Below are 19408 nucleotides of genomic sequence, written 5' to 3'. Positions count from 1 at the left end.
AAAGTTATCTTCTGTTATAAAATGTATTGACATTATGATCTTACTAAGAATGGGGCTAAGTGGCATTATCTTATCTGAGACACTTAACGTCTACAGATAACCAGATATACTACAAAAGACACTTACTGTAGGCAAACATTTTGAACGCTTTACATTCTCATTAACAGTGTGTACTCTTCCCTTAAAACGTGTAAATGATTCATATAAAATAAACTGTATCCAATATTTTTTCGTGCAAAAAAAAAAAAGAAAAAAAAAGCTTTAATGTGTTTTTGCTGGGGGATCTACATTAAAACATAACAAAATTAAATATTTTTTGACGTCATATAAAAACAAAAAGCTTATTAATTATGTGTAAAAAAGAAACAACAAAAACACCAAACGTTTTATTCGCGTGATTTATTTTTTTTTAATATTCGATTTGTAGAGGATTGTTTATAAACAATTTTGTTTGGGTTTTCAGCTTACAACAATTAAAACCTTTAAATTTAATACTAGTTTAAGGTTAAACAGGAAAAGCTTTTTGTGGAATTGTATTTTTTGTTAAATACCCGAGCACAAATGTTTAAATGTGATTTTCAACATTCGTTTCTCAATCCGTTATGGACGATAACAAGAACAAAAATCATTAGTTAAGCAAATGTCAAAGCGTGCGGTTGGATCAAGAGGAATTAACTTGACTTGAAAATTTAAAATTTTTGCAAAACTTAAAACTTAAGTGATTTTTTTTAAGATATAAATTAACTGTGATAAACAATAAGTGTTCTCAAATACTTTTTATTAAAAAAAATAATACAATAAATAACTAAATAAAGAAAATGTCTTGTAATAATTATGATGGTAAGATAAAAAGTGATCTTTTTCCATTTATTTTATTAAGTTTGTGAAAATACAACAAAAAGCTTTTGTGATCGAGCGATCGTGCATAAATCTATTCTAATTTTGCAACAAATAAAGAAAACAATATATATATATTTAAATATGTACATAAATAAGATTCTGTGAAAGTGTTTTAGTTGTGAAATACCGGTCCTCTATACCTATATATTTTCTCTGAAAAACAATGATCAATAGATCTATTTATTTTGTTGTTGGCTCAAAAAGATAAAACATTTTATTCTGAGAATATTTAGTTCTCATTAACTAAATCAAATAAAAACAAGTAAGAAATTATAGTCGGGCGTGGCCGACCATATGATACCCTACACCAGTTATGAATATTAAATGCGATTTATTTTTCATAATAAAGCATTTATCTTCAATATTCCCTTGTTCCGATACATTTAAGCAATTTATGGATGAAAAACTAATTTTCTGAAAGAGGCTTTATATGGGGGCTAGGGGCAAATATGGACCAAGCCCGAAAAAATTTTGTGGATATATTTATATTGACATAATATTTTATTGTGCTGAATTTCATCGCGATATTTGTGTTTATAATCTAATTTGGGACATTCAAGTAATTTTCTGAAGGGGACTTTGTATGGGAGCTAGGGTCAAATGTGGCCCGATCTTTATGAAATTTGGCAGGGTCATCAAGACTTCTATAAAACTTAGTTGTGCCGTATTTTATCGATATATCTGTATATTTAACATAATTATGAGCTCAGAAGCCCTTTTCGGGGGGTTCTGTTGTATGGGGGCTAGGTGAAATAATGGACCGATTTTAACCATTTTCAATAGGCTTCGTCCTTAGGTCAAATAAAACGTGCGTGCCAAATTTCATCCAATTATCTTGAAAATTGCGACCTGTATCTTGCGCACAAGGTTTACATGGACAGCCAGCCAGCCAGCCAGCCAGCCAGACGGACGGACGGACGGACGGACGGACATTGCTTAATCGACTCAGAAAACGATTCTAAGCCGATTGGTATACTTTAAGGTGGGTCTGGGACGAATATTTTTGTATGTTACAAACATCAGCACAAATCCAATATACCCTCCCCACTAAAGTGGTGTAGGGTATAAATACCTATTAAATAAACTTTTAGGGAAAACTGTCTAAAGCAAGATCATTTAATTAAATTAACAACATACTTCAGTTTCAAATACCAGTTAAAATTTACGACCATTTTCAAAACAAAAATATTTAGTATAAAAAAACCCAGTGGTTTGACAAAAGTATTCTTATTTCTGTTTAAAAAATTCAGTTTTCTTTTGGTGTCACATTGAAGACAATTTGTTGGCGACAAACACAGTTTGCGCGCTACACGATTACGTCAAAATATGAACATTTTTAAAAATAAAAATATTTTTGCTGTAATCCTCCTAAACACTGTAAAATCTTTGTGAAATTATAAACTATTGACTAGACTATATGCTACACTATAGACTAGACTATAGACTAAACTATAGACTAGACTGTAGGCTAGACAATAGACTAGACTTTAGGCTAGACTATAGACTAGGCCATAGACTAAGCTATAGACTAAAAACTAAACTATAGACTGTAGTCTAGACTACTGAAAAGACTGTAGACTATAGTCCAGACTGAAGACTAAACTATTGTCCAGACTAGACTATGGACTAGACTATAGACTAGACTATGGACTAGACTATAGACTAGACTATAGACTAGACTATAGACTAAACTATAGACTAGACTATAGACTAAACTATAGTCTAGACTATAGACTAGGCTATAGAATAGGCTATAGACTAGACTAGACTATAGACTAGACTATAGACTAGACTATAGACTAGGCTATAGCCTAGACTATAGACTAGTCTATAGACTAGACTATAGACTAGACTATAGAATAGACTATAGACTAGACTATAGTCCAGACTATAAACTAGACTAAAAACCAGAATATAGACTATAGTCCAGACTAGACTATAGTACAGACTATAGATTAGACTATAGATCAGACTATAGACTGGACTATAGTCCAGACTATACATATACTAGACTATAGTCAATATTAAAGACTAGACTACAGACTAGACTATAGTGAAGATTAGACTATGGACTATAATTTAGAATAGACTATAGTCTAGACTTTAGACTAGACTATAGACTAGACTATAGACTAGACTATAGACTAGACTATAGACTAGACTATAGACTAGACTATAGACTAGACTATAGACTAGACTATAGACTAGACTATAGACTAGACTATAGACTAGACTATAGACTAGACTAGACTATAGACTAGACTATAGACTAGACTATAGACTAGACTATAGACTAGACTTTAGACTAGACTATAGACTAGACTATAGACTAGTCTATAGACTAGACTAAAAACTAAACTATAGACAAGACTATAGTCTAGGCTATTGAAAAGACTATAGAGTCTATAGTATAGACTATATAGTCCAGACTAAAGACTAAACTATTGTCCAGACTATAGACTGGACTATAGTCCAGACTATAGATTAGACTATAGACTAGACTATAGTCCAGACTATAGATTAGACTATAGACTAGACTATAGACTAGACTATAGACTAGACTATAGACTAGACTATAGACTAGACTATAGACTAGACTATAGACTAGACTATATACTAGACTATAGACTAGACTATAGACTAGACTATAGACTAGACTATAGACTAGACTATAGACTAGACTATAGACTAGACTATAGACTAGACTATAGACTAGACTATAGACTAGACTATAGACTAGACTATAGACTAGACTATAGACTAGACTATAGACTAGACTATAGACTAGACTATAGACTAGACTATAGACTAGACTATAGACTAGACTATAGACTAGACTATAGACTAGACTATAGACTAGACTATAGACTAGACTATAGACTAGACTATAGACTAGACTATAGACTAGACTATAGACTAGACTATAGACTAGACTATAGACTAGACTATATACTAGACTATAGACTAGACTATAGACTAGACTATAGACTAGACTATAGACTAGACTATAGACTAGACTATAGACTAGACTATAGACTAGACTATAGACTAGACTATAGACTAGACTATAGACTAGACTATAGACTAGACTATAGACTAGACTATAGACTAGACTATAGACTAGACTATAGACTAGACTATAGACTAGACTATAGACTAGACTATAGACTAGACTATAGACTAGACTATAGACTAGACTATAGACTAGACTATAGACTAGACTATAGACTAGACTATAGACTAGACTATAGACTAGACTATAGACTAGACTATAGACTAGACTATAGACTAGACTATAGACTAGACTATAGACTAGACTATAGACTAGACTATAGACTAGACTATAGACTAGACTATAGACTAGACTATAGACTAGACTATAGACTAGACTATAGACTAGACTATAGACTAGACTATAGACTAGACTATAGACTAGACTATAGACTAGACTATAGACTAGACTATAGACTAGACTATAGACTAGACTATAGACTAGACTATAGACTAGACTATAGACTAGACTATAGACTAGACTATAGACTAGACTATAGACTAGACTATAGACTAGCTATAGACTAGCCTATAGACTAGACTATAGACTAGACTATAGACTAGACTAGCTATAGACTAGACTATAGACTAGACTATAGACTAGACTATAGACTAGACTATAGACTAGACTAGACTAGACTATAGACTAGACTATAGACTAGACTATAGACTAGACTATAGACTAGACTATAGACTAGACTATAGATAGACTATAGACTAGACTATAGACTAGACTATAGACTATACTATAGACTAGACTATAGACTAGACTATAGACTAGACTAGACTAGACTAGACTAGACTATAGACTAGACTATAGACTAGACTATAGACTAGACTATAGACTAGACTATAGACTAGACTAGACCTGTAATTTAGTTTCGATTTTTAGTTCTTTTTCTCTAACTAACTAAATTTCTCTAACTTCATTCCCCTTACAGTTTTCAACACAATTTCTTTGGACAATTTCCTCTTCAAATCCCACGAAGATGTTTTCCATTCATCACCCAATCAGTCGACACAAAATCTTCGACATTCACTCATCTTTGGCATGAATCTTTTCAATCATATTATCATAGTGGTGCTAACTCTTGCAATGGCTTATAAATGTTGGTTATTGGAATTTAAAAAGACCGCTCTGCATGCTCATCTGTGTACAATGGGAGTAAGTATTTCAATCTATTAATTAAAGTTTTTTTCACTAATGTATTATTTGTTCAAACACTAGTTTGTTCTTTTAATGGCCGAGGGTATGATGGTGCGTTATCCGGGCAATTTATTGCTTAATCAATACATGTCTTCCTCCACTAAAAACCTAATACATGGTCTATTGCAATTTGTGGGTGGTTCTTTGGGCATTGGTGGAACATTACAAAAATACTGGGGCAAAGAGACACATTTTAAATCAATTCATGCCAAATTGGGTAAGTTTTCAAAAAAAAATAGTGAAACGTAATTAATTTATTAACGTTTTTTCTCAATAACTTTCATTTAATAGGTCTGGCAGCTTGCATATTGTGCGCTATTAATTTTGTGAGCGGCCTTGTTAGTCTCTTCTATCCTGCCTCCTTGGGTAGTATACGTTTAATGCATGGCTTTTTGGGTTTGGCCACTTTTATTATCGGCATGTTGTGTCAATTTTATGGCTATGAGACTGGTTTCTTTAATCGCAATTTTTCGCTTAAGGAAAAACATTTATATAAATTTTTTACAATTGTGATTTTAGCTTTAAGTGTAATTGGACCATTGAAATTATTTCTATTTAAGTTAAGCAAATTAATGTTTAATGAATCTCTGTGAAATTATTAGAATATATTTTATTGTTTTTTAAGGATATTGTTATAGTATTTTTTCTAGTTATTAAAGTTTTAGTTGAATAAATTTATTTATGTAAAAACATGTTTAATAAGCTAAGAGTATTTATTTAATGCTATTTTTTATAGTTTAGAGTCTAAGCTTTAGACTATAAGTCTGCACTATAGTTCAGTTCAAGTTTGGTTCTAGTTCAGATTTAGTTAACGTCTAGATCTGCTCTAGTTCAACTATAGTTCAGTTCAAGTTTAATTTTAGTTCAGTTCTAGTTAAATTCTAGTTTGGTTTTAGTTCACATTTAGTTCGGTTGCAGTTCAGTTTTAGTTATGTTTTAGTCCTGTTAAATCCAATTCTGGCTCAGTTCTTATTCAGTTCACGATCTAGTTTAGCTCTATTTCAGTTCTAATTCAGTTTTAGTTTAGTTGTAGTTAAGTTCGAGTTCACTTCTAGATCAGATCAGTTCTAGTTAAGCTCTAGTTCCTGTTTAATCCAATTCAGGCTCAGTTCTATTTCAGTTCAAGTTCTAATTCAGCTCTATTTCAGTTCTAATTCAGCCGTAGTTCAGTTCGAGTTAAGTTCTAGTTCTGTTCTAGTTCAGTTCAGTTCAGTTCTAGTTAAGCTCTAGTTTAGTTCTATGTGAGTTCTAGTTCTGTTCTAGTTCAGTTCTAGTTCAGTTCTAGTTCAGTTCTAGTTCAGTTCTAGTTCAGTTCTAGTTCAGTTCTAGTTCTGTTCTAGTTCTGTTCTAGTTATGTTCTAGTTCTGTTCTAGTTCAGTTCTAGTTCAGTTCTAGTTCTGTTCTAGTTCTGTTCTAGTTCTGGTTCTGTTATAGTTATGTTCTAGTTTTGTTCTAGTTCAGTTCTAGTTTTGTTCTAGTTCTGTTCTAGTTCTGTTCTATTTCTGTTCTAGTTCAGTTCTAGTTCTGTTCGAGTTCTGTTCTAGTTCTGTACTAGTTCTGTTCTTGTTCAGTTCTGGTTTAGGTCTATTTCAGTTCTAATTCAGTTTTAGTTCAGTTGTAGTTAAATTCGAGTTCAGTTCCAGTTGAGCTATAGTTCCTGTTTAATCCAATTCTGGCTCAGTTCTATTTCAGTTCAAATTCAGTTCATGTTCTAGTTCAGCTCTATTTCATTTCTAATTAAGTTTTAGTTCAGTTCGAGTTAAGTTCTCGTTCAGTTCTAGTTCTAGTTTAGTTCTAGTTAAGTTCTAGTTCAGTTCTAGTTCAGTTCTAGTTCAGTTCTAGTTCAGTTCTAGTTCAGTTCTAGTTCAGTTCTAGTTCAGTTCTAGTTTAGTTCTAGTTCAGTTCTAGTTCAGTTCTAATTCTAGTTCCGTACAGGTTCTGTTCTAGTTCAGTTCTAGTTAAGTTCTAGTTCTGTTCTAGTTCAGTTCTAGTTCTAGTTCAGTTCGAGTTCAGTTCTAGTTCTCTTCTAATTCTGTTCTAGTTCTGTTCTACTTCTGTTCAAGTTCAGTTCAAATTCAGGTCAAGTTCAGTTCTAGTTTAGTTCAAGTTAAGTTCTAGATCAGTTCTAATTCTTGTTCTGTACAAGTTCTGTTTTAGTTCAGTTCTATTTTAGTTCTAGTTAAGTTCTAGTTCAGTTCTAATTCTAGTTCTGTACTAGTTCTGATCTAGTTCAGTTCTAGTTCAGTACAAGTTCAGTTCTAGTTCTGTTATAGTTCTGTTCTATTTCTGATCTAGTTCTGTTCTAGTTTAGTTCTAGTGCAGTACAAGTTCAGCTCTAGTTCAGTTCTAGTTCTGTTTTAGTTCATTTCTAGTTCTGTTTTAGTTCAGATCTAGTTCAGTTCAGTTCTAGTTCTGATCTATAGTATAGACCATCGTTTGGACTATACTATAGACTATAATCTGGATTGTAAAATAGACTATAATCTGGTTTAAAGATAGTCTGGAAATTCTATTTTTTAAATAATAAAACTTTTAAAATTTTGTCGATTAATATGCGTTTATTGTATTAGTGAACCTGGAAAGCTAAGTCTTCCACGAACACTGTAATTAATATTTTGTGTTAACACATTTATATTGACATAAATATATTTGAATGATTGATTATATATCATATTAAACTACAAACTAATTACATATATAGTAATGTGAATAATTGAAAAATAAAAAAAATATGGTTCCCTAAGGACCCACATATCGAAAACAAAAACTATAACTAAAAATTTATAATTCTTTGAAGTATTAGAGAGTTTGAATAAACCACTCCAGCTTAATATTTATAAAAAAAAAATAGAGATACAAATAAGAAAATGTAAAATATTTTAACGGCTACCACCACGTTGAGCCACAGACATAAGGTCCAAAGCTTCGGGTATATTGCCATTAACACTTTCCAATAGTTGTGTTAACCAGGCGCCCTCATTACTGAAACCCATAGACATCATAGCATGGACAGCGTTGTTAATACGTTGATCTGTTTTTTTTAGAAAATTTGTATTAGATTTTTTTCTTAAGTTCTTGATTTTTACAGCCTAACTCACCGGTATGATAAACGGGTACAGCACGCTTTTCCTCGGGTTTATTGGGTGTAGCGGTGTTAGTTGCAGTAGTAGTAGTAGAAGTCGAAGTAGTAGTAACTACTGGTTCGCTAGCAGTAGTGGTAGAAGTTATAGTGTTTGTATTAACAGCTGAATCTGTAGTATTTGCAGTTTCCTTAGGGGTTTCCGATTCCTTGGCTGCTTCTTGAGCAATATGGGCCTTTAAGTCAGCACTTAATTGAGCAAAATCCATAACCTTTGATTTATCCAACGATTGTGGTGGTGTAGTCTGAGCTGAGTTAGCTGCAGAAGGTGATTTATCAGAAGGAGAATTAGAGGGTGTTGTGGCCACATTGGCTTCTTTGGGTGCATCCAACTTGATGAAAGACTCAGAAACACTATCATTTTCACTATCACTGCCCAAATCATCAATTTCCACATGCGATGAAACATCACTTTCGGGTTGTTTGTTTGTTTCCTTAGCTTGTTGCTGCTGTTCCTTTTCGATGAATTTTTCGCTTGCGTTCTTCTTGTCAGTTCCCAAACTATTGAGGTTTGAGGAGACTGAAGATTTTGTAGATGATGTCGTTGAGTTTTTACGTAAATTTGGATAAATCTGATTATCGCCATCAACATTTTCCATGGGATCTAACATTTTAGCAAACATATCGCTAAAGTTATTTAAAATTTGTATGCCAGTCTTCATGTACTGGGGATCAAGGAATTGTGCCAAACTTTCCAAAGAAGGTGATGGCAAAACGGGTACCACATTGGGTTGTGCTTCGTTGGATGATGTAGTGGTATCAACCTTATTGAACGAAATTTAAACACATTTTCGTAGTAAGTAATCTTTTTTCTTGAACATTTTATGTGGAATGAATTTTTGATGAAATTTAACGATTTTAGTGATTTTTTTTTTTGAACGAATTGTAGGTGAAAACTTTTAGTGAACACTTTTGGTGAATATTTTTATTATAAAATTTATTTTAGTTAAGTTCTAGTTTAGTTCTAGTTCAGTTCTAGTTAAGTCCTAGTTAAGTTCTAGTTCATTTCTATTTCAGTTCTAGTTCAGTTCTAGTACAGTTCTAGTTCAGTTCTAGTTCAGTTCTAGTTCAGTTCTAGTTCAGTTCTAGTTCTGTTCTAGTTCTGTTCTAGTTCTGTTCTAGTTCTGTTCTAGTTGTGTTCTAGTTCTATTCTAGTTCTGTTCTAGTTCTGTTCTAGTTCTGTTCTAGTTCTGTTCTAGTTCTGTTCTAGTTCTGTTCTAGTTCTGTTCCAGTTCTGTTCTAGTTCTGTTCTAGTTCTGTTCTAGTTCTGTTCTAGTTCTGTTCTAGTTCTGTTCTAGTTCTGTTCTAGTTCTGTTCTAGTTCTGTTCTAGTTCTGTTCTAGTTCTGTTCTAGTTCTGTTCTAGTTCTGTTCTAGTTCTGTTCTAGTTCTGTTCTAGTTCTGTTCCAGTTCTGTTCTAGTTCTGTTCTAGTTCTGTTCTAGTTCTGTTCTAGTTCTGTTCTAGTTCTGTTCTAGTTCTGTTCCAGTTCTGTTCTAGTTCTGTTCTAGTTCTGTTCTAGTTCTGTTCTAGTTCTGTTCTAGTTCTGTTCTAGTTCTGCCCTAGTTCTGTTCTAGTACTGCCCTAGTTAAGTTCGACTTTGGCGATATTTTTGGTTAAAATTTTCAGTAAAATTATTTAGTGAGAAATGCAATAAATATTTCTTATGAAAATAACTTTCTTAAGAATTTTTTTATAAAATTAATGTTTGATGAAAATGTTTATTGAAATAAAATATAAATAGAAGAAAGTATATGACTTACCTTTTCTTTAGTTGTTTCCTTGGCTTGCTCACCACCCTCTGCTGAAGCTGAAGGAGTTGCAGTCATATTGGCAGCAGCGGCACTAGCTGAAGGACCTGCCATATTTTCAGTAATATTTTTGGCTGCTTGTACAGCAGATTCATGAGCAACTTTAGCAGCAATTTCAGCTGCTTTAATAGCAGTTTCATGAGCTTGTTGAGCTGCCAAATGGGCGGCAGCAGCAGCGGCGGCTGCAATAGGATTTTCTTGAGTAGTAAAGATGGGAACATTAGTTGCAGTATTCGATGATGTAGTAGTAGTGGTAGAGGTCGTTTGGGGACCTGTTGTAGATGAAGTAGACTTAGTAGATGTCTGCGATTCACCCATGGCATGAGCTGCTGCAGCAGCACCACCACCCTCAGCCAAATCATGCATCATTTCATATAAGTGTGAAAAGAAGTTATTACGATGATGACGACGATGATGTTTACGGCCATGATGACGTTGTTCTTTACCATTACCAGGTGAAGCTGTAGATTGTTCATTTGCTTCACCGTTTGAAGCATTAGGTGTTTCAGTTTCATCATCTAATACAACTGATATGCCATTTTTAACGAATGGACATGAAGTCTTAGAACGTTTACCATGTCTACGTGAAGTACGACCGGTAACATAGGCCTCAATAACATTGGGACAATTGTTAGTGGGCATGCGTACCATCATATGTTCCGAGTGTATATGTTTCGATTCACAATTTTGACATAAATCATAGTTGGGACATTGGATACACTTGTAACGGAAACCCATAATAGGTGCCATAAGACAAGCATCACATTCAACATGCTCGTGTACAGCAAAATCATAAGAACCAGCAGCTGGTGGTACCTTGGCTTGTTGGGAAGCCGATGACGACTCACTAGAGGTTAGGGGAGTTTTAGTGACACCATCAGTTACAGTAGCATCAACTTTTGGTTCATCCTCTGTCTCCATACCAACAGGAGCGACTTGTAAGTGTTGGCGTATAGAACGTTTCGCCATGAAAATTTCATAATCACATTGATTAACAATTTCAATTTCATCCTGATCCTCATCTGTAACAAAAAAAGGTGATAAATTTGTTTTATGTATATCTTCTATAATTCAGTTTATATCTTATTCTCTTGACATTTATAAACAAATAAATAAAATTATTTAAATTCCTACCGGTTATTGCATTAACTAAAGAGAATGAACTAACCACTTGTTTAAATAACAAAATCAATGATTAAGCAAAATAACCAGAGAGAGAATAATTGATTTCGTACACAAAATTTTTATTTTTTCTATTTTTGTTGTTGTTAAATACGTATTTGATTATACATTTTTATGAATCAAATACAAAATGAATTGAACCCTTTTAAAATTTTTGATTAATCGTTTAATTGAAAACTTTTTAAAATTAATTTTTTCTGTGTATATATATATAAAGATTTGAATATGAATCAATTGTAAATGCAAAATAAAACAACAAAACGCGTATATTTGTAGTTCCAAACAAAAGAAAACAATAGCGTTATCATTTTATATATAAAATAAGTACCAAACAGGTTGTATGTATTTGTTTTGTTTGTAAATATAAGAAAACAGCAAAACAAATTAATAACAAAAGTTTATATAGTCTTTCAAAAACCACAAACTAAAATTATACTTTTTTTTAACAAAAAAAGCATTTTATCAATTAAATGTTGCTCATACTAGACCATTAATTATTATCACTTTGTTGAAATTGAAAATTATAATAGATTTGTAAATAAGTTATGAGTCATCAATAGGTGTTTCTTTGGTCCCATGGGAACACTGTTTTTAAAATAGATCAAAAATATTTAGTAAAAGTGTTTCTAGAATCGACTGAACCAAATCAAAACTAGAAATGAACTAGAATGGATTTAGAATTAAACTGAACTAAACAATAACTGAACAAGAACTAAACTAGAACTGAGCTAGAACCGATCTGAAACTAAACTACAACTGAATTAGAACTAGGGTTCTATAGTTGAAACGAAAAGTCGACTTTTCGACTTTTTGCATTTAGTTAAAAGTCGACTTTTCGACCTTTCGACTTTTTCCATTTTATGAAAAGTCGATTTTTCGACTTTTCGACCTTTTTCATTTATTTAAAAGTCGACTTTTAGACTTTTCGACTTTTAGTATTTTATAAATGGTCGACTTTTCGACTTTTTCCGACTTTTTTCGACTTTTCGACTTTTTTCGACTTTTTTCGACTTTTTCCGACTTTTTGACTTTTTGATTTTTTACGACTTTTTGACTATTTTCGATTTATTTCGACTTTTTTCGACTTTTTTCGACTATTTTTTTTACTTTTTTTCGAGTTTTTCTGACTATTTTAGAGTTTTTGACCTCTTTTCCACTTTTTTAAAATTTTCGACTCTTTTCGACTTTTTCCGACTTTTTGACTTTTTCCGACTTTTCGACTTTTTTCGACTTTCTTCGACTTTTTTCGACTTTTCAACTTTTTTCGACTTTTCGACTTTCCGATTTTTTGACTTTTCGACTTTTATTTACAAAGTCGACTTTTCGACCTTTTTCATAGACGATAGTCGAGTTATCGACTTTTTTGGAACAAAATAATCGACTTCGACTTTTCGACTTTTTTCGAAAGTCGATTTATAGAACCGTAATTAGAACTAAGCTCGATCTAAAGTAGAATTTTACCTGAACCAAACTAGATCTGAACTAGAACTGAACTAATACAGAATTTAGCTGGAACTGAAATACAAATGAAATGGAACAACACCCTAAACAGAAGTAGAATTGATCTAGAACTATAAACGGGGAAAAAACTGAAATATAACAAAAATAGAACTGAACTAAACTAGAATTATGCCAGAAATGCTAGTCTATTACTAAACTTGAACCAGAATATGAACTTTAAGTACTGACTACTTTCCATATGTTATTTTACTTTGTTTGCACCAATTTAGACTAAATTTGACTGCACTATGACTATTCTTTAAGAGGAATCATTACATTAAGAATTCTTGGAAATACTCTTTGCCATGTATGTACATGCATTGCGAAATTACATACATACAAACATATTTGTATAAAATGTTCTCAAATAGATATGATGAAATCTTTAAATTTAACCAAAAAATTATTTGGATTTTGAAGATTTGTCTTAAAATTTCGATTGCACTTTTTGGCAAGCCACTCTCTTTACCCAAGAATTCTCTTATAATAGGTATATTGCATTTTTGTGCTGGATTCTCTTAATCCAGTAAATTTATTGCGAAACTACGCATTTTCTTTGAAAAACAGCACAAAATTGCGAAATCTTTAATTATTTCAACAAATTTGAGAGATTTTTACAAAATTTATAAAACTTACCAATCCAATAGGTGCGGATTTCACAACGCGGTTGTTTGCGTTCCTCGAACAAACACATTTCGATTTCCTTCTTGAGGACATGATAAGTGGGCGAAGGCATTTTCAAATAGGCATTCATTTTCTTGGCACCCGAATGATATGTAATCTTAAGGAATTGTTGATCCATGTTGTAGTTTTTTTATTTATTTATGCAAAACACTTGTTTGTAATTTCAAATTTCTCAAAATGTTCTATAACTTTGTAACAAATTTTCTTTTAATATGTTTTTTCTTTTAGCACTTTACACAAAATGTCTGCCTGCTTTTTTTAACTTCTTACAACACTGCTGCTTGCTATTTTAGTAGAATAATTTGTGTGTTTTTTGTTGAACTTTTATTGCAAAACTGTAATACAATTCGTTTCTGTTCGTTGTTTTTATATGAAATTGTAGATGACTGTGTGAAAAGACGCAATAATTTTTACTCTTTTGTAAAGCAAAACAAAAACTATTTGTTGCTATTTTCTCTTTTATTAAACTTCTCTTGACGTGTTCTCTGCAATTTTTAAATTTATTCTTGAATATTCTTTCAAATTTTTGTTTAATCACGGTTTGTTTTTGTTTATCATCAAATGAAAAATAAAACTGAATTGCAGAATTCTTCTTCTATTTTGTTGTGAAATAAATAAAAACACGAAGTCACAGATGATGGAGTCGTTGCGATATTGCCAGATCGTTTTAATTACAAACATAAATAAACATTAGAGATGCCAAATGACAAGAAATAAAAAAAACTGCTGACGAAAAAGTTATTAAAAAAGCTCTTTAATAATAAGACTATCATTCACAACTGAACTTAACTAGAACTCACCTAGATCTGAACTAGAACTGAACTAGAACTTAACTAGAACTGAACTAGAATTGAGCTAGAACTAGGGATGCCAAACGGGAATTCCCGATTCGCGAAAATCCCAGGATTTTTGGGATTTGCAAATACCGAAAACCGGGATTTTTAAAAATGAATTCCCTGGAATTTTCGGGATTATAAAATCCCGAAGTTTAAGTGTTTTTCCGCTAAATTTATACATTATAAAAAATTATATAAGGAAATTTTAATAGTTTTTGATTAAAAAATAAGCAGGATCGGAAAATTTTAAACATTTCGGCCTCTTTTTAAATCGAATTACATTATTCATTGAGTAATTTTTTAGACTTAAGATGACTCTTCTAACTTACAAGTTGAAATATCAACAAAAATAAAAAGGGCAATAAATAGACATAGATACTATCGGATATCTAAAAATAACAAGTAAGAAATTATGATGTAGTTTTCATAATAAAGCATTTGAGTTGAGTTGTACCTCGCCCCCGATATATTTAAGCAATTTATTGTTAAAAAACTAATTTTCTGAAATATGCTTCCCCCAAGTCCTCATATGAGCCGATCCTCATAAAATTTGGATGATGAATTTACGGTTACATAAATTGTATTTATGCTGAATTAAAGACATTAAAGTCATTTTTGAAGGGGGCTTTGTATGGGGGCTAGGGTCAAAAGAGGCCCGAAATTCAAAAGGGTCTTCAAGGCTAGTATAAAATTTAATTGAGCCGCTTTTTGTCGAGATACACCACTAAAGTGGTGTAGGGTATAAAAAGGACAATAAATAGGCATTGATACTATCGGATAAGATATAAGAAAGGGTGCCGGGTAGGCTAGTGGGTTCGATTCCTACCAGAGACTCTGGTCTGCTACACTACAACGGGCGTATGGTCATCGTCACCCTGCTCGGTAAATTAAGTTAGAATATAATTTGTAATTGTATTGTAATCTATATATATAAAAGAGTAGGGTTACTGATTGACTGATTCATCATCGCACAGCCTAAACGGCTAAACCTAGAATCATGAGATTTTGATTTCATGATATCTTACACAATATTAGTGATACAAGAATATATTATTTTGGAATTTGGATACTAAGGCCTTTACAGGACCAAATTCGGGTAAATTATTTCGTACTTTTTGAAAGCACAATTTTTCTGGAACAAATGAATGCAAATTAGAATCGTTTGAGTTTTATCTGTGATATATAGATTTAAATACGGAATAATTTGTAAACTTAATTCTCCTGATTGAATAAGAAAGAGGGCATTTTTTGGAACTTTTACGTTCATCAAATGGTACTTTTTGTATTTTCTTTAATATTGAACCTAGAAAAATAAAATTTAACATGACTAAATGAGAATCTATTAGAGTATTACAGTCAAATGGTAGTTTTTGTATGTTCTGTAATATGAAGCCAAAACACAAGATTATTGAACAAACACTGAATGAGATTCTTTAATAGAGAACTTTTTGATACTATAATATTAAAAATCCAGGGTCCTGATTGAATAAGAAACCTCTTGACTCTTTGGTACTTTTTCATTCTTCAATTTTCTACAGTGGGGAACCGAAATACGTGACACATGGTCCTTATTAAATAAGAATTTATAAGAGGGAGATTCTTGGTACTATAGTAAGTACTTTACCATAAAAGTAATCAAAATTTTTTATTTTATTTTGATTGGGTAGCGAAGCACCCAGGGTACGCTAGTATACTAATAAATAAGATATACCTATGTAAGAAGCTATTGCTCAGAAGTAGGTTTTTATTCTACTATTCAGTACCTGGGATGGAAATTTGATTTTTGATATTGAAAAATTGACCGAGTATACCCTTGTACCGCTGTATCTAACGCACCGTAATGCCTGATGAACCATTTAAAGAAATTGAGCTCTTCTTCGATTTTGAAAAACAGCTTCAAGAAAATGGCGAAAACTTTGCATTTTTTGTAAGTTTTATTGGAATCCTATTCATTGAAAATATTTTTTCCTTATCACCTTTTTCAGGAAAAGGAGTTAACACTGGTTGCCAAAACTCCAAATTTTACAAAAAATTGCTGGAGAAAACTAATAACTGACGTATTAGGAGAACAGTTATGCTGGAAAGGCACTGAATCAAAGAAAAGTGTACGAAATCTTAGCACAACAAAGGCAATACGAAGTAAGAAAAAATTAAAAAAATTACAAAATTTTAAATACACTATTATAATTATTAAATATCTACAATTTATAGGTGCAGCATTGTCCATTGGAATATCAGAGGATCAGTTTATAAAGGACACTCGTACATATTCCCAATTCGCAAAAAATCGAATTAAGCTCAGAAACAATTATAAAACTAAAAAAACCACACAATAAAATATATAAATAATATTTAATTGAAGAAAATTATTATTTTTTTTTGGAAAATTATTAAGATTTCTTGAAAATTTATTTATATTTTTCGGGATTTAGAAATCCCGGGATCCCGATATCGGGATTCCCGAATCCCGGGATTTTTAAAAATCAGTCCCGATTGGCATCCCTAGTTAGAACTGAACTAGAAGAGAACTAGGGTTCTATAGTTGAAACGAAAAGTCGACTTTTCGACTTTTTGCATTTAGTTAAAAGTCGACTTTTCGACCTTTCGACTTTTTCCATTTTATGAAAAGTCGATTTTTCGACTTTTCGACCTTTTTCATTTATTTAAAAGTCGACTTTTAGACTTTTCGACTTTTAGTACTTTATAAATGGTCGACTTTTCGACTTTTTCCGACTTTTCGACTTTTTCCGACTTTTTTCGACTTTTCGACTTTTTCCGACTTTTTTCGACTTTTTTCGACTTTTCGACTTTTTTCGACTTTTTCCGACTTTTTTCAACTTTTCGACTTTTTCCGACTTTTCGATTTTTTACGACTTTTTGACTATTTTCGACTTTTTTCGACTATTTTTTACTTTTTTCGAGTTTTTCCGACTATTTTAGAGTTTTTGACCTCTTTTCCACTTTTTTAAAATTTTCGACTATTTTCGACTTTTTTCGACTTTTCGACTTTTTCCGACTTTTCGACTTTTTTCGACTTTTCGACTTTTTTCGACTTTCTTCGACTTATCGACTTTTTTCGACTTTTCGACTTTTTTCGACTTTTATTTACAAAGTCGACTTTTCGACTTTTTTCATAGACGATAGTCGAGTTATCGACTTTTTTGGAACAAAATAGTCGACTTCGACTTTTCGACTTTTTTCGACAAAAAGTCGATTGTTCGATTATTCGAAAGTCGATTTATAGAACCCTAAAGAGAACTAGACCTAAAATTTAACTGAAAAAGAACTGACCGCGTTTGACACTTAAAAACGCTAAAAAATCATCATAGTGGCACCATTGCACACATCAGACTACAAAGTCTTTAAAAGAAACATTTAACGGCGTTAAGAATTAGTGTACCGGAATCTAAAAAAGGAACGACATAAAAGTAATGGTGAATTTCAATTTGAATATCGCTATTTTAAAAGTTTTCACTGTCCATAGTCAAAATCATAGAGAAACGCACTCTATGATCAAAATTGTTTATCCTGATGATATGCTGCGTGTTTTTATTTTACTTTTTAAAAAGTTCTTAAGATGGTACAAGTAAGAATTTTATATTTTTTTTTTGGTGTAAATGCACAATTAGAATGATTGCCGTTTCTAGTGATAATGGGCATGCATGCTATAGTATAATCCGAGTGTATATGTTTCTATTCACAATTTTGACATATGTATTTATGTAAATTATAGTCGCGATCCTGGATGCACTTATCGCGGAAGCTTCAAAATATCTTTTTGCTGTTTCATTGCATCCATATTAGCTAGCGAAAATCGCCCCATAAAACTATTAATAACTTCGAATTCACCCTGGACGTCCTCTGAAACGTTAGAATTTTTGTTTGTTGGGTTATTATGATAGCTCAGAATATTGGAGTAGAACTGAATTAGAAATTACCTTGTCTGCGTGAATTACGACGTGAAATAATAAAATTGGGACAATTGTTTGTGGGTAGACGTACCATCATATGTTCCGAGTGTATATGTTTCGATTCACAATTTTCACATAAATCATAGTTGCGACACTGGATGCACTTGTAGCGAAAGCCTTTAATGGGGGCCATGTCACAAGCATCACATGCAATATGTTCGTGTACAGCTAAATCATAAGAACCAGCGGCAGCTGGTGGTTTCTTGGCTTGTTGTGAAGCCGATGACGACTCAGTGGAGGTCACTACTTTTGGTTTTTCCTCTGCCTTCATGCTAATAGGAGTGACTTGCAAGTGTTGGCGTATAGAACATTTGTCCATGAAAATTTCATAATCACATTGATTGACAATTTCGATTTCGTCATGGTCTTCATCTGAATAAAAGAAGTTTGTTTTATGAAAAAATAACATGTTTCTTTAATAAAAGTAATTTAATTGTATTATTTTCTAAAAATTTTCAAAATTTTTTTAAAACTAACCAATATAATATGTGCGTAGTTTACAGGGAGGTTGGTTGTGTTCTACGAACAAACACATCTTGATTTCCTTTTTTACGACATGATAATTGGATGAGGGCATTTTCAAATAGACATTAATTTTATTATCCCCTGAATGATAGGTGATCTTAAGTGGCTGTTGATTCATATTTGATAACAATATTAACAAATTATTTATGCAAAACTTTTCGAAATTTTTGTTTTTTTTTTTACAACTTTTAGCACTTTACACGAAATGTTTCTTCCTTCTTTCCTCTTTTTTGTTAAAAATTTATTTCAAAAATGTATTACAATTCCTTTCGTTTGTACTTTTTATATTGAAAGTTATAGTTGTTTAATCTTGCTTCAATGAATGAAAAATAAAACTGCACAAAATATGGGAATTTCCCGTTTTATAGAATTCCTTATCGAATGTGTGAACGCAGTATTGTACCCACAATCAAACACTATGGGTGTAAAATGATTTTATCAATTCGTTTGTAATACATGGAAATATTGTTCGTAGACCCACACAAGTTTGGACTATATGGACCTCATGCTATAATTGACTTAATTCCCCAGTAAAGGCCATATTCCAATAATCAACCGACTAGTTTATAGCCTAGTCTATAGTATAGTCTATAATCTAGTCTATAC

The 19408-nt window shown here is 32.0% G+C and overlaps 4 protein-coding genes across 4 annotated transcripts; 2 read left to right on the top strand and 2 right to left on the bottom strand.

Moving 5' to 3' along the window:
* Positions 1 to 456: 456 nt before the first annotated feature.
* On the top strand, positions 457 to 5792 carry LOC119611182. Its single transcript, XM_037966681.1, has 4 exons — positions 457 to 840; positions 4893 to 5116; positions 5180 to 5375; positions 5450 to 5792. Exons 1-4 carry the CDS (start codon positions 819 to 821, stop codon positions 5749 to 5751), a joined length of 744 nt encoding a protein of 247 aa, XP_037822609.1. The 5' UTR covers positions 457 to 818; the 3' UTR covers positions 5752 to 5792.
* Positions 5793 to 7696: 1904 nt separating this feature from the next.
* On the bottom strand, positions 7697 to 14077 carry LOC119611177 (protein ref(2)P). Its single transcript, XM_037966673.1, has 4 exons — positions 13423 to 14077; positions 10057 to 11126; positions 8257 to 9061; positions 7697 to 8189 (listed from the first exon to the last, which is right to left on the bottom strand). The coding sequence occupies exons 1-4, from the start codon at positions 13586 to 13588 to the stop codon at positions 8038 to 8040; spliced, it is 2193 nt and encodes a 730-aa protein (XP_037822601.1). The 5' UTR covers positions 13589 to 14077; the 3' UTR covers positions 7697 to 8037.
* Positions 14078 to 14690: 613 nt separating this feature from the next.
* Positions 14691 to 16627, top strand: LOC119611183 (the record flags this gene model as incomplete). Its single annotated transcript, XM_037966682.1, has 4 exons — positions 14691 to 14708; positions 16067 to 16233; positions 16292 to 16445; positions 16518 to 16627. Coding segments are annotated over exons 2-4 (351 nt in total), but the record flags the coding sequence as incomplete, so codon positions are not given.
* Positions 16628 to 17745: 1118 nt separating this feature from the next.
* LOC119611185 (protein ref(2)P-like) lies at positions 17746 to 19022 on the bottom strand. Its single transcript, XM_037966683.1, has 3 exons — positions 18755 to 19022; positions 18245 to 18649; positions 17746 to 18167 (listed from the first exon to the last, which is right to left on the bottom strand). Exons 1-3 carry the CDS (start codon positions 18918 to 18920, stop codon positions 18058 to 18060), a joined length of 681 nt encoding a protein of 226 aa, XP_037822611.1. The 5' UTR covers positions 18921 to 19022; the 3' UTR covers positions 17746 to 18057.
* Positions 19023 to 19408: the final 386 nt, after the last annotated feature.

The sequence above is a fragment of the Lucilia sericata genome, unplaced genomic scaffold (genome assembly GCF_015586225.1).
Source record: "Lucilia sericata isolate MDLA Ls3-8-SP2 unplaced genomic scaffold, ASM1558622v1 Contig001385F_arrow, whole genome shotgun sequence".
NCBI lineage: Eukaryota > Metazoa > Arthropoda > Insecta > Diptera > Calliphoridae > Lucilia > Lucilia sericata.
This window is presented reverse-complemented; position numbering and strand designations above follow the sequence as displayed.